Source organism: Haliaeetus leucocephalus, unplaced genomic scaffold (genome assembly GCF_000737465.1).
Source record: "Haliaeetus leucocephalus isolate CR32 unplaced genomic scaffold, Haliaeetus_leucocephalus-4.0 Scaffold339, whole genome shotgun sequence".
Classification (NCBI taxonomy): Eukaryota; Metazoa; Chordata; class Aves; order Accipitriformes; family Accipitridae; genus Haliaeetus; species Haliaeetus leucocephalus.
This window is the reverse complement of record NW_010972775.1, coordinates 23,020,195-23,033,930: the sequence shown is the minus strand read 5'-3', so window position 1 is coordinate 23,033,930 and position 13,736 is coordinate 23,020,195. Positions and strand designations below refer to the sequence as shown.

The following is a 13,736-nucleotide window of genomic DNA, read 5'->3' as shown; positions in this document are numbered from 1 at the left end:
GGGGCCGCCCGCGGGGCCCCCCCCCCCCCCCCCCCCCAATTCGGGCTGTGTTGGGGTCACCCGAGTGCTGCAGAGCATGAGCCTGGTTCGGGGGCAGCCAGGTGCATCCCCTTGCAGCGCAGGGGGAGACGTGCTGGAAATTTCCTTGATGGAAGTGTTGGAAAGGTAGGGTCCCCCGTACCTGGGAGGTATTTTTGGTGTGTTCCTGCTGCTGGGAATTGAGCTGAGCTGTGCTGCGGTGCAGCCCCTGGCTCCCTGGCTGTCACCGTGCAGGGCTGGGACTGAGCCCCTCTGAACCTTGCAGGAAGGGCCCTCGCCTGCTTTCCATCTGTGCCCCTCGGATGGGGTGTGGGTCGGTGGTATGTCTGCTCACCGTGCCGTGGGATCCTCCTCCACGCACAGCCCGGCTTGCTAGAAAGCTGCCCGCTCTGGTGACAGCTTCTGCCATGCTTGGTGGCACCAGGGAGGGAGAAAATCTGATCCGAGCTGGTTGCGGGCACCCAGAGGAGGTGTGGGGGGCTCCGCTGCAGCTCAGGTGTCCCCCCACCCCAGCCCATGATTCCTACTGGAGGACAGTTGCCCAAATGCAGCTTTCACCGGCAGCTAATAGGGTGTTGCTGGAGGTGGCCATGGGTGCAGGCAGGAGGTGAGCGCCAGCTCCGAGACCCTCCTGGCTGGACCGATGCTGTCCTTGGGGCGGAGGAGCCGCGGGAGCGGTGGCCTGGGGCTCTTGGAAGTGACACCACCGAGGACAGACTGTTGACTGATAGCAGCTTGGATCTCAGCTTGTTTTCTTCAAGTTTGTACTTGAAATAGAAATGCAGGGGCTGTGTTTGGTTTTCCCTTCCTCTCCCCAAAGCTGTAGTTCAGGTTTTTTTCCAGCTAAAGACAAGCGGGCAATTCCCACAGCTGGATGCGTGCGTGCTGGGATGGCCAGGGCTCACACCTCCCCGAAGCCCCAGGGAGGTGGGGAGCAGCTGGGGGGCTGTGCACCCCCCCGGCTGGGCTGGACCTGCCTGCCTTGCCTGCTGGGGGTGTGGGTGGTGATGCCTTGCCCCACGGCTTGGGGAGAGGGTGCACCTGCGGTTCGGCCAGCCCCATCCCCAGTGCAGGGGACGTCCAGCTGATGTCGGAGGGGGCTGGGAGCAGTGGGGTGGCAGGATGGGGCCAAAGTGCTGTGTGGGCGGTTTTCTTCTCACATTCAAGCACCTTAAAGCTAGTCCTGAGCAAATAAGCAAAACTTCTTTTTTCTGAGGTGTCCTGGGAGGATCCTGGATGCTTGAATTTTCTCTCTCTGATCTGGTTTAGCAGCTGGCACTCTAGCCAGAGCCGTTTTCTGCGTCCTGGTATTTTTTTTTTCTTTTCTTCTTATATCTACTGAAAAGCAAAACTTGCTAAGCCTGCAGCGAAGATGTGAATTACCTGGAATTATGGATGACGCTCACAGTCTGACCCAAAGTGTGTGTGCCATGCACGCACTCGTGCCACCCAGCCGTGTCGTAGACGGCTGCGGTGGGGATCACCCCCAGGGCCGTGCACAGGACACCCTCCGTCTCTCCTGCTAACGGGGCTTCTCCTTCCAGGCAGCCGAGCGGGGCAGCTCCCCAGGGCATCACCTCGCCGCCCTCCCGGCATGAAGCGGGGCATGCCCCTTCCCGGCACTGCTCCCACCGCTCGATGCCTCAAAATGCCCCCTTGGTCCCGCTGCCCCCTCCCCGGCTCACTGGTGGTTTCATTGCAGCAGCAGCAGCTCCAGGCTCAGCACCTCTCCCACGCCGCCCATGGACCCCCGGTCCAGCTGCCGCCGCACCCCTCGGGCCTCCAGCCGCCGGGCATCCCGCCGGTCACCGGCAGCAGCTCAGGGCTGCTGGCTCTCGGTGCCCTGGGGAGCCAGGCACACCTCGCCGTCAAGGATGAGAAAAACCATCACGACCTGGACCACAGAGGTGAGAGTGAGGGGCCGGGTCGACGCAGTCCTCGGGGGCTGCCCGTCGCTGCATCCCTTGGTGCTAGAAATGCCCTGGTCCAGGCATGGCTCTGCTCCCACCGCCCCGTCCCTCGGGGTAGTGGGCTTCAGGGGGTGGGCTTGTGCCTTTAGGGATGCGGCTTTCCCTACATGATGCTCAAGCTCCTTAAATCAACCTCGGTGGCCGAGGGAGGAGATGCCGCTGTTGCGGGATGTTCCCACTGGCAGCTTCCAGGCGATCCCAAAGCTTTCCCTTTTCTTGTTTGCTGGGGTCAAGATGCTCTTTGGGAGCAGCTGAGGGATGGTGGGGGTTTTCAGGTGGCAGAGGAGGTGGGGACCTGCCTCCAGACTGCTCCTTTCTTTGCTCGTTTAGGGTAGGGAGTGCAAATCACCCCAAGAAATGACACCGGCAGATTGACCTCTGTTGGGTTGAGTTGCTCACTTGCCCCCTGAGTTCGCATGCAGGTTTTAGTCCTAGCAGGCTTTGATGGAGTCTTGCTGCAAATCCTGCCTCCCCATTCAGCCGTGCCTTAAAGGCAAAGCAGCCTTCCTCCTCCTCCTTCTCCTTTCCATCACTGTCAGAGACTTTTGATGGTCTGGAAACCAGCAACATTCACTAGCAAACTTGCTGTTTTTTCTTATTGTTAGGGATAAGACAATGTTTTAGAAGATAAAATGATGCATGAGTTTGGTTGCAAACCAACAGTGTTGAAGATTTTCCTCACAAACCACCCTGCCTGTTAACACATGAAGTTCTGAGATCTTTCCCCTTAATACACTGGTTTGCATGGCAGTTATCCGACAGCCTCACAAAGTTGTTGGGCTCTGCTGCTGGTGGATTTGGGGTGGTTTTCCTCCATGTGAAAGCCAGTGAGAAAAAACTATTGGTAGCAATTTTCCAATTACATTAATTTTTCTGCATGGATTCAAATTGCCAGGACATCCTAGGGAAAAGGGGCTTTTTGCGTACAAATTAATGGCTAAACCACATCCTGCCTGCGTGGCTGCGGAGACGGGCAGTCGGGACCTTCTCCTGGGTTTGTGACTTTGGTCACAAGAGCCTTAGGCTGGTGTCATTGCTTTTGCATTTCAGGGCATTTCCCCTTTCCTCTGTGTGTTTTGCCAAATAAATCACATCAACAAAAAGAAAGGGGCAGGAGGCAGCAGGAGCCGGATGGACAAGGGACAGGAATTTTAAAGCAAGCCAAAGACAGACCAGATAGGTTTTGAGTTCAGGCAGGAGACCATACAATGAGGACCTTCTAGAGTTATTTTTCTGTTTTAAGACTTAGCCTAACTTGCTTTATTTTTCTGTCTTCTCTTTACTTTGGCTGTGACCTCGCCTCTGACACCGGCTTCTTCTAAAAGAGCGAGACTCAAGTGCAGTAAGTCCCGTTACCTCCTTTTTTTTTCCTCAGTTTCTGGTGGCTGCATGTTTTTGTTTTATCTACTGTCTTAAAAAACAGACTTCTGGGCGTGAGCTCCAGGGATGCCATTTGCACAGGTCCCATTTAATTAAAAAAAAAAAAAAAAAAAAAAAGGCAAGAACCCCCCCCCCGGCTGGAAGAGCTGCTGGGCTCTCGGCTGTGCCGGGGCGAGTGGAGCCGCCTCCTCCGGGCCGGTTATGAGATTTGGTTTAAATCTTTTTGATTGCCGCAGAGCTTCGAGATTCAGTTTCAATTGACTAAGCCCTGTGAATGAGCGCAGTCAAGTCTGCGCAGCTAAAAATCCTTTGGTGATTAGGAAAGCTATTTTATTCCTGATCACTCTTCTATTATCTTGGGTCATCTAATCTGTTGGGATGGGTTTGGCTATTACGCTGTGTTAAGTAGGACTTGGAAGGTCAAGCAGTTAACTAACCAGCTAAATAACCGTGGTGGAGGGCAACCGTCACCTCCAGCACGGCTGCTTTTTATTTGTGTCCCTGACACCTCGGTGTTAATAGCAGTGGTTTGGTTCTTGTTTTGGCTGGGTGCAGTGCCTGAGCATGGATGGAGAGGGTGGTGAATATATTTTTTGGTGGGCACAGGCTGGTAGGAGCCTGGTGGGGGGCTGGTCTCCCCATGGAGGGGGGGGCTCAGCCTGCACCCCCACCCCTGGGGTACACAATGCTGCCGTCTCGGGGAAAAGCTGGCAGGACAAAGCCCGGCTGAGCTGCGGCTTTGCAGCGATTTCCTGCCATCCCCGAGCCCACAAATGGGCCTTTTGAGAGCCGGGGGCGGATGGGAAGAAAAGTGCCATTTAAGGGGGGAGAGGGGAATTGGGCATCATTAACCTCCTCCTTCAGCAGGGAGGGGGCCGTCAGAGATGGGAAGGTTCCCGATCTATAAAATAAAATACGGGGTATTCCCTGTGGAGGTTTAATGTGCACGATAATCAGAGTTAGTCATTCATATTTTCCTAGCCTTGCCTGCGCAATAAAAAATATTTAGTTTCTTGGCGGCAGGCCAGCGGCGGGCTGAATGGATCGATGCCTCTAAATGCTTGACATGATTCTCTGGTAGCTGCGAGGTTTTTCAGCATGACTGCCTGAGAAGAAAGACCCCGGTGTTATCCAAAGCTGCTTATTGGGTACCGAGGAGAAACATGAACTGCTTTAGTTCTCCCTTTCAGCTGGGAAAGAAAGGCAGGCAGAGGAGCTTAGGAACATTTCTGCTTAGCAGGGGTGGCGGGCTCTTCTACAAGACATGAAATGATGGTAATTTCTCCTGCTGCTCCGAGAAACTAATTGAAGGGCATCTGCGCAGGGCCGGGGCTGTGCCGCAGGGTGATGCGGGGCTGGGCTTTCTCTGCTGCTCTCGAGGTGGTTTTGCGCTGCCATTTTTGCTCCCAGCGCAGTCCCAGTGTGCGAGGGGTTTTCTGGGGAACGCCGGTGTCTCCTGGGCTTTGCCGCTTGAAGCGAGCACAGAAAGGCCCCGTCTCTGAGCGGGGCTGCACCACAGGGCGCTGGGCTCTGCCCCTCCCGGTGACGTAGATTTTTCCAAAGGTTTTTTGGACAAATGTTTTTTGGATGCCCTTTGGCTTAGCAGAGCTCAGCTGCTGGTGTGGCTTGGCCGGGCCTGGGATGAAGCGATTCCTTTGCTCCCCTAACGAATGCTGGGAACAAAGCCCCCCAGCTCTGCCGATGCTGGAGGAAGCACCCGTGGGCTCTCGTGGGTGCTAGCCTTTGTGCAAAGCCCTTCCCCTGCCCAGGGCTGGGGTGAAGCTGTGGTGCTCCCTGTGGGGGGCAGAGGAAGGTGGAGATGGGGCTGGTTTAGGGGAGCACAGCTTTTCCCCTCTCTGCAATCACCGGTACCTGCTGGTGGATCCTGGGGGCTGCTGTAATTGCACACAGCTTCTTCCCAGGGTTTGCCTTTTTAAACAACTGCCAGCTCCTCCCTTTTTTCTGCTCTGCTTTTGCAGTAAATGGGCTCAGGCGTCCAGGAGCAGCCTTGCTGGAATGGAGCAGCCCTGTGGGGCTGCCCCGACAGCATCCCCGGGGCTCAAAGCGATGCCCGGTTCGGTGGTGGCTGTCCTCCAGCCCAGGCTGGACCCTGTCCCCTGCTCCCTAGCATGGTGGGCTGTGGGGTCTCACCCCACCACTGGGGCTTTGCAGTCTGGGACAGGGCTGGATTTCAGGCTCAGTGCTGGCTGGAGGACTGTTTGCGGCACCTTCTAAGCTGCTGCTCGTGAAGGCCTGTTTCCAACTTAAAAAGTGTCTTCTGTTATTGCAGAATAACTCCGTTTCACCCTCGGAGAGCCTGAGAGCCAGCGAGAAGCACCGGAGCTCCACGGACTACAGCATTGACTCCAAGAAGCGGAAAGCGGAGGAGAAGGACAGCATGAGCCGATATGTAAGTGGCAGGGACGGTCTGCAGCTGGGTCCAGCGGCTGCCGGGGGGGGCGCTGAGAGCTGCCGGGGACGCAGCAGCATGAGGCACAGGGCGTGCGGCACGCGTTCAGGTGGGACTTCGGGTGGGAGAAAGCGGGGTTTGGGTAATATTTTCCCGAACGTGGTGTGGGTGATGTGTCCTGCTGCGGGGTGGGGGGTTGGCTCCCTGCAGGGCTGCCCCCCACCCCAGGGTTTTAGCACCTCTCCACGGTTTAACTCGCTTTGCGTTTCAGGACAGCGATGGTGACAAGAGCGATGACCTGGTGGTCGACGTCTCCAACGAGGTGAGGCATGGGGCTGTTCCGGCGGGTTTGCTCCTCTCCCTGCGGCACGGTGGGGATTTGAGGGGTGGGGGGCGATGCCTTAGGGGCCCCCCGGCACCGGCCCAATTCCTGCCTGAAAGAGGAGCCGGAGGGAGCCCTCCCCGCTGCTGGGGGTGCCAATGCTTTCTCCTGTCTCACAGGACCCCGCCACCCCCCGGGTCAGCCCAGCCCACTCTCCCCCGGAGAACGGCATAGACAAAGCCCGTGGGCTGAAGAAGGGGGACGCACCAAACAGCCCGGCCTCGGTCGCCTCCTCCAGCAGCACTCCCTCCTCCAAGACTAAAGACCTGGGCCACGTATGTCCTTTGTTCTGCCGGGGGGGTCAGGCCCCGCCGGCCACGGGTACTCGCCGGGTCTAGGGGCTTGCTGAGCAGGGGCTGCAGGTGCCGGCGGTTGAACCTCATCCTTTCTGTTTTTCATCCCTTCTCCATCCAGAATGACAAATCGTCGACGCCCGGGCTCAAGTCGAACACTCCGACGCCGAGGAACGATGCTCCGACCCCAGGGACGAGCAGCACCCCGGGGCTGCGGCCGATGCCCGGCAAGCCAACCGGCATGGACCCCCTGGGTGGGTACCGGTCCCTGGTGCCACCTCTCTGCTGCTGTCCCCAGCACAGCTTCAGTGGGGGCACAGCAGCTTTGTGGGGGGGTGTCGGGTTTATTGGAGACCTAATCCAGGTCAGGACAGGGGTGCCAGCAGCTCAGGTGGTCCCCGTGCCAGAGATGGAGTGAGGAGGGAGGTCCAGCCATTGCTTCTTCTTCTCTGGGGTGAGTGGGGCTGGATGCTGGTGGGCTCTGTCCCCTGACCGTGTCCCCAACCCTCCCGCAGCCTCGGCCCTGCGGACGCCCATCTCCATTGCGGGCTCCTACGCGGCTCCCTTCGCCATGATGGGGCACCACGAGATGAACGGCTCGCTCACCAGCCCTGGCGCCTACGCGGGGCTCCACAACATCCCCCCGCAGATGAGTGCCGCTGCCGCCGCCGCCGCTGCCTATGGCCGGTCGCCAATGGTGAGCTTTGGAGCTGTACGTAGCACTTTTAGCTCCTTTTCTCGCTCCCGGTGGGGTGGTGGGTGCGGGGAGGGTTGGCGGGGGGGTGGAGGGTGGGGGGTGTCCCTGTGCCAGCTGTGAAAGTGGGGCTCCTCACCAGCTGCATTTTGAATCAGCCACCATCAAGGGGTGCTGGGTGTGGAGATGCCTCCCTGTGGGGTAAAGTGCATGTGCTACTACACTGGGGTTTATCCTTCCCCCTGTGCGTGGAAAGTACCCACTGTACAGCCCCCTCCCCACTACTCTTGCTAAACATTCAATTGCATGCTGTAAGGCAAAACACAGTCAAAACAAGAAGTAAAGTGCTGCTGTTAATGCAGAGATGGGTGTTTCTGCAGCTGGGGTGCTGGGCATGGCTTGGCTGCTCCTGTCCCTGGGGCCTTGGGAACAGCACGGGGAGGGTGAGCCTGTCCCACACTGGTCCTTGCAGACCCAAAACCTTTGGCTAATTCTCCAGCCCTTTCTGCCAGGGAAAAGATAACAGTTAGCTGTTGAGCAGCAAGGGAAAAGGAGCCACTGAGTGTCCCCACGCCTGTCCAGGCTCGCGGATGGGAAGCTGTTTGCTCACGTGCCCGGCTCGTGTCCGACCTCACCTGTGTCTGCGTGTCTCTTGGCAGGTTGGTTTCGACCCGCACCCGCCCATGAGAGCCCCCGGCCTGCCCTCAAGCCTGGCGTCCATCCCTGGAGGGAAGCCGTAAGTCCCTCTTGGTTTTTTATGCACTGGGTGAGGATGAGTGTGCCCGGGAGGGAGATGAGCATGGGGCTTCACCTGGGGCTGGGTCCAGCCAAGCCTCTGGTCCCCAGCAAGGCACGACCTGGCAGCTGGGTTGCAATGCCACCCGCCCCCGCCCCTTACGCTGGGTTTGCAGCAAACCTCTGTCTCCGGGGCTGACCCCCCTCCCGTTCGCCCTTCCCCGGCAGAGCCTACTCCTTCCACGTGAGTGCCGACGGGCAGATGCAGCCGGTCCCCTTTCCCCACGATGCCCTGGCGGGTCCCGGCATCCCACGGCACGCCCGGCAGATCAACACGCTGAGCCACGGGGAGGTGGTGTGTGCCGTCACCATCAGCAACCCCACCAGGCACGTCTACACTGGGGGCAAGGGGTGCGTGAAGATCTGGGATATCAGCCAGCCGGGCAGCAAGAGCCCCATCTCCCAGCTGGACTGCCTGGTAAGGGGACTTGGGGCAGTGCCGCTGCCTTGCGTGGGAGCTGGAGCATCCCTGATGCATGCGCAAGCCAGCAGGCCACAGTGGATCGCCGCTGGTCCCCAAGTGCATGTCCCCCCTGCTTTCCCCCACTTCTAATGCAGGGAATCATTCTCCGTCCTCCTGCTAACGTCTCTTTCCCCTCCAGAACAGAGATAACTACATCCGCTCCTGCAAACTCCTCCCCGACGGCCGCACGCTGATCGTGGGAGGGGAGGCGAGCACGCTCACCATCTGGGACCTGGCTTCCCCCACGCCCCGCATCAAGGCCGAGCTGACCTCCTCCGCCCCCGCCTGCTACGCCCTGGCCATCAGCCCCGACGCCAAAGTCTGCTTCTCCTGCTGCAGCGACGGCAACATCGCCGTCTGGGACCTGCACAACCAGACACTCGTCAGGTGAGCCGGCTTCGGCACCCTTGACCGCGGCAGGAGGGCTGGGAGCACCAAGGGTTGCTCTTCTCCGTAATCGGGGTCTTTCTGGCCGTGTCTTGGCGTGAGGACCTTGGGGATGGTGACGAGCACTATCTGGCGATGCTTTGGCCCTAAGTGAACCCAGCGGGTTCGGCCAGGCTGGTGCGCCTTGGCAAAGGATGCTCCCTGGATGGATTTCCAGGTGTGCTTGGTGCAGGGAAGCCTCGTAAATGTAGCCTGAGCACCAGCTCCCTTGAAGCAACCTACGTGCTTTTTGCTAGCGTTCCCCTTGAAGATTTGCATTATTTTTTGTTGTTTGAAGGCAATTCCAAGGCCACACAGATGGTGCCAGCTGCATAGATATCTCGCATGACGGTACAAAGTTGTGGACAGGGGGTCTGGACAACACAGTGCGCTCCTGGGACCTGCGGGAAGGGAGGCAGCTCCAGCAGCATGACTTTACCTCCCAGGTAAGAACGGGGTGCCCTCAGCCCCGGGAGCAGGGAATGTCTTGGCCTTGCGCAGCTCCTCGTGGAGACCCCACGCAGGGGTTTATCCTTCCACAGAAACTGGGGCAGCCTGCTCAGCACTGGCTCCTGTGTGCGTGTTGGAGGGGGCTTTTCCTGCTGGGAAAATAGCCTGCACAGGCCCCTGTTAGTTCTGTGTCTGGCTGTGCCCACTGCTTTAGGCGTAACCCAAGAGTGTTCAAGACAGTAGGAGCTGTGGGGCTCCCTGGCTCTTGTTTCAGCTCCTCTTTCATCACTTTTTCATCTGCAGCAAGACTAGGCTGCCATTAAGAAAGTGGTGCTCGCCTAGGGATGCCCACGGGTGTTACAGGCTGGCTCTGGGTGCCCCACAGGTGGGATAGCTGCAGGGCTTAGGTGTCTGCCTCCTCCTGCAGATCCTCCCAGAGCCCTTGTCCAGAGGGGCAAAGTTGGGACCTTGTGTCCTCTCGGCAAGTGCAGCAGTCTCCATGGGGCTGGACCCATCCTGGCATTTGTAGGTCTCGTGCAGCTGCTCCAAGTACATGGATGTGCCTCTCCAGACCCTGCTGCACCTCCTCAGGGCTGGCCAGCAACCTCCACCAATGTCATATGGCTGGTGAAACTAGACTTGCGTGATCAGGGTCCAGAAAGGCAGCCCCCAGGCTGATGCCAAGAGGGCATCCCAGCTGCTGACCCCACGGCACTGGCAGATAGGACATCCCACTGCATTAACACTTGCCGTCGTGGACCTGGGCATCCAGAAGCCATGCCGCCACGGTTAGCAGCCCATGAGTAGCCGTGGCTTAAAGCTTATTTAGTCTCGCTGCCTTCCACGCTGAGTTTTCCACCTCTGGAGGATGCCAGGAAGGTACTTTCTGTCCAAAGACAGAAGTGCTGGCCCTGGAAGAGGCCGTGTCTCATCCAGCAAGAGCCGGGGCTGTGCTGCAGGGGCAGATGTGTCCGCTGGCTCTCAGCTTTGCCGTGCCCACATTTCAGTGGCTGGGGACACTCGGTGATTTAAGAGGACCAGGCTGCGTCCTTCCCTGCCTGTCGGGCTGTATCTCTTCTGAATTGCTGGCCTCGCTGCCAGTGCTGTGGGCAAAGCCATCATGTTACTAAAATCACCAAGGGGATCACCCCCAGCTCAGCTCGTGCCCAGGCGATCGGCGTCTCTCTGCGATGAGGAATTGCTGGGGACACCGAGGTGGCTGGTGCCTGCTCGGGCAGGGGGCTGCAGGCAGAGCTGGTGGGTGCAAATCCCCCTCCCTGAGCACCCCTCCGTCCCCCTCCACAGATCTTCTCGCTGGGATACTGCCCGACGGGCGAGTGGCTCGCGGTGGGAATGGAGAGCAGCAACGTGGAAGTGCTGCACCACACGAAACCCGACAAGTACCAGCTGCACCTCCACGAGAGCTGCGTCCTCTCCCTCAAGTTTGCCTACTGCGGTAAGCGGCTCCGGCCCTAAACTCGACTCCTTCGGTGACAGCTGGGGATGCACACGAGGACGGCGGCAGGAAGGGACGATGCATGGCGCGGTGGCGGGGGGCTGAGCAGGGAGGCTTCCGGCAGGATCCGTCCCACGGATGGTGCCGTTGGGGTTTATCCCTGTAAAGCAGTCCTAGTTGTGGTTGCAAATTGCCGCGTCGCAGGAGGCGACCCGATGCCTGGCCCTGTTCGAGCGCGGGGCGGTGGTGGGACTTGTCCCACCAGGAGAGAGGCTGGGATAGCCATCTCTGGGAAATCTCCAGATTTTCCAATTTCTCCAAAATCTCCAGTTTCTGAGGGTAAACAGCCAGAAGCCTCCAGGGCCAGGGAGAGGCCGGTTGCAGGGTCCGGCTGGTGGTTTCGGTGCTGCCGGCCACGGGGCAGGGAGTCGGCAGCGGCAGCTTTCGGCTACTGATGCCGTGTTTCCCGGGTGCAGGTAAATGGTTTGTGAGTACTGGAAAAGACAACCTGCTCAATGCCTGGAGGACGCCCTACGGAGCGAGCATCTTCCAGGTAGGAGGCTGCTTCTCCGGCAGGGCATGGAGGTGGGCAGCGCCTGGAGCCCCCTCTTGGCATCAGCCGGGGGGCTGCCAGCTCTGGGGAGGGGGAAATCATTTTGGGGTGGCTGGATTCGGTACCCAGTGTGTGGGATGTGGTGATGCCACCAACATGGGTGCTGCTTGGTGAAACATGGCTGTGGTAGCCTCATTGGGGAAACCAAACTGATGGTTTTAATTTTTCTCTCTTCCCCCCCCCCCCTCCCCCCCCCTTTCCAGTCCAAGGAATCCTCGTCCGTCTTAAGTTGTGACATTTCAGCGGATGACAAGTACATCGTCACGGGCTCTGGTGACAAGAAGGCCACAGTCTACGAGGTCATCTACTAACTGCGGATTTTATAGCAGGGCTGGCAACTCCCAGCACCGGTGGTGGCAGGACTCGGGCGGCCGGCAGGGAGTGGCCGGGGGCTCGGGGGGGCTGCTGCGGGGCGGCCCCCGGGGCTCGGCTACGGACCGGCACGCTCCGGCGGGGCTCTGCCTCAAGGGCCCGGCGTACAACACACATGGATTTATTTGGAGGTCTGCAAATATGGCACACATTGAAGCCCTAAACAAATTTTTGTTTGGTTTTAGGGTTTTGGGTTTTATTTTAATTTTTTTTTTTTTTTTTTTTAATTTTTTTTTTTTTTGGTTTTCTGGTTCTTTCCGTCTGCGCTTTGGTGGCACTATAAAGGACTTATTTTTTATTGTGACTTTTTTTTTGTGCATCCTGCATAAGACTTGTGAAAAATGTAAATAATGGACTAGTAAATAGCATTGGAAGGGTGGGGGACCCCTCCCAGTACACTAGTTGTGTATTTTTCGTCTGCTGTAATTGTATTCCACTGATGGTTTTGGTGGTGGCAATTTTTTTTTTTCCTTACCCTCCCCCGAAGCGTCCGTTGGGACGTGACTTTGCCGTGCAGCGCGTAACCAGGCTGAGCAAAGATGTCCACTGGTGAAAGTTGTTCCTACTGTCGTACCCGTGCGTTGTTCGGTGTGTTAGTGATGGTGGGACGCTGCTGGGACCGCAGGGGACTCGGTCAGATCCTCAGCTACTGACGGGACATCAGCAACACAATCACCTTTTTTTATATATGGATTTTTTTGTGCTCGTATGTTTGAAGAAAAGGGGAAGCCCACGCTGCGGGATCGTCTGCGCAAGCCCTTCTTGGTCTTCGGACAGAAGCAATGAGGAGTGATTTCAAAGAAAGCATAGTAAATTCAGCTCAGGGAGCCACGAAAGATAATAGCAACTTATGTGTTTTGTATTCAAATGAAAGTAAAGAATTAGAATTGATAACCTTTAAAATACAGTTTTTTTAAAAGCAAAGTTTACTAACAAGTAGGGTTTGTGTGTGGTGGGGGGAAGGGGCTGGCTTTGGTAGGGTCCTGTGGGCTATATATGGTCTTGTGTCTTCTGGTATATAGGTTCTGATGAAGCAGACCCCCTCCCCGCACAGGCCTGCGTTTCAGCGTTTTGTACTAAAGGGGAAAAAAAGAAAAAAAAAGAAAAAAAAAAAAGACATAATGGGAAATAAAAGTATTTGTGTAGCAGAAGCGCTCACCCTGTATTGTAGCATATGGAAGAGAATTTTTATACTACATTTTTATGGATTATTTTTTAATTTTTGATTTTAATCTGGTCAAAAATAATAATGCTTAGGGTTCAGGTGAGAACTGCCTGGTTTACAGATGGGGGAGAGGAGGATGAAGCAGAGGTGGTCAGTACCCGGCTGTTCTGGGGTGCGCGGTCAGCATCGCATCCCTCTGAGCAGCTGCTCTGGAGCGGGGAGAGACGAGTTGGGGTTGGAAGGAGATCTCATGGGAAATGATTTTTTTTTTTTCCCATTGAAATAAGAGGGGTTTGAGATTTTTGCCCTTTTCTGTTCAAAAGAAAAATTAAGGGGGATGTCCCAGGCAAATGCTGTCTGCTCTGTGCGGCTCGTTAGTGCTCACGGCTTGCTGCCTTGGCCAGGGAGGAGATGGGATCGATCTTGTGCACTAATTATCCAGCGAAGGAAAAAGCAAGCTCTTTAAAACTGCATTTAGGGAGAGTGGTTCTGAGGGCGGTTTGGCTCAGAAAAATGACTCTGAAAATGCCCCCAGTGCCAATGGACCCATGCTGGCGCCTGCTGGGGCATTCAGCGATGCCCTGTGTGTGTTTCGGGGCTCGTCCCTGGGGCTGGCGCGGATCTGTGCAGGGGTAGCTCTGCCCGTCCCCCTGTGCCCCCAGACCTGGGCGCTTGGAGCATCCCCCCTCTTTGCATTGATGGGGGGGTGCCTTGGAAAGGGCTGGGGGGCTTTGAACTGTCCCCATGGCAAACTCCTCCAGCAGTAAGGTCACCCCCAGATCGTGTCCCGCATGGTCACTGGTTTGCAAGTCGGTGCTGTTTTCCTCC

General features: G+C 57.2%; 1 protein-coding gene across 7 annotated transcripts in view; it reads left to right on the top strand.

Annotated features, from left to right (window-relative positions):
- TLE3 (transducin-like enhancer of split 3) overlaps window positions 1–13,735 on the top strand; it is a 28,058-nt gene extending 14,323 nt beyond the window's left edge. For 2 of the 7 annotated variants that reach the window (XM_010572134.1, XM_010572138.1), the window contains exons 4-17: window positions 1,745–1,946; window positions 3,335–3,351; window positions 5,680–5,799; window positions 6,071–6,121; window positions 6,301–6,456; window positions 6,596–6,728; window positions 6,990–7,186; window positions 7,828–7,904; window positions 8,132–8,381; window positions 8,566–8,813; window positions 9,151–9,298; window positions 10,608–10,758; window positions 11,235–11,311; window positions 11,575–13,735. In XM_010572134.1, the coding sequence (XP_010570436.1) occupies window positions 1,745–1,946; window positions 3,335–3,351; window positions 5,680–5,799; window positions 6,071–6,121; window positions 6,301–6,456; window positions 6,596–6,728; window positions 6,990–7,186; window positions 7,828–7,904; window positions 8,132–8,381; window positions 8,566–8,813; window positions 9,151–9,298; window positions 10,608–10,758; window positions 11,235–11,311; window positions 11,575–11,682 (1,935 nt within the window). In that variant the 3' untranslated portion in view covers window positions 11,683–13,735. Of the gene's footprint in view, window positions 1–1,741; window positions 1,947–3,334; window positions 3,352–5,679; window positions 5,800–6,070; window positions 6,122–6,300; window positions 6,457–6,595; window positions 6,729–6,989; window positions 7,187–7,827; window positions 7,905–8,131; window positions 8,382–8,565; window positions 8,814–9,150; window positions 9,299–10,607; window positions 10,759–11,234; window positions 11,312–11,574 lie in introns of all 7 variants that reach the window. The other 5 variants (XM_010572133.1, XM_010572137.1, XM_010572139.1 and 2 more) reach the window with 3 other exon arrangements.
- The last annotated feature ends 1 nt before the right edge of the window (window position 13,736 follows it).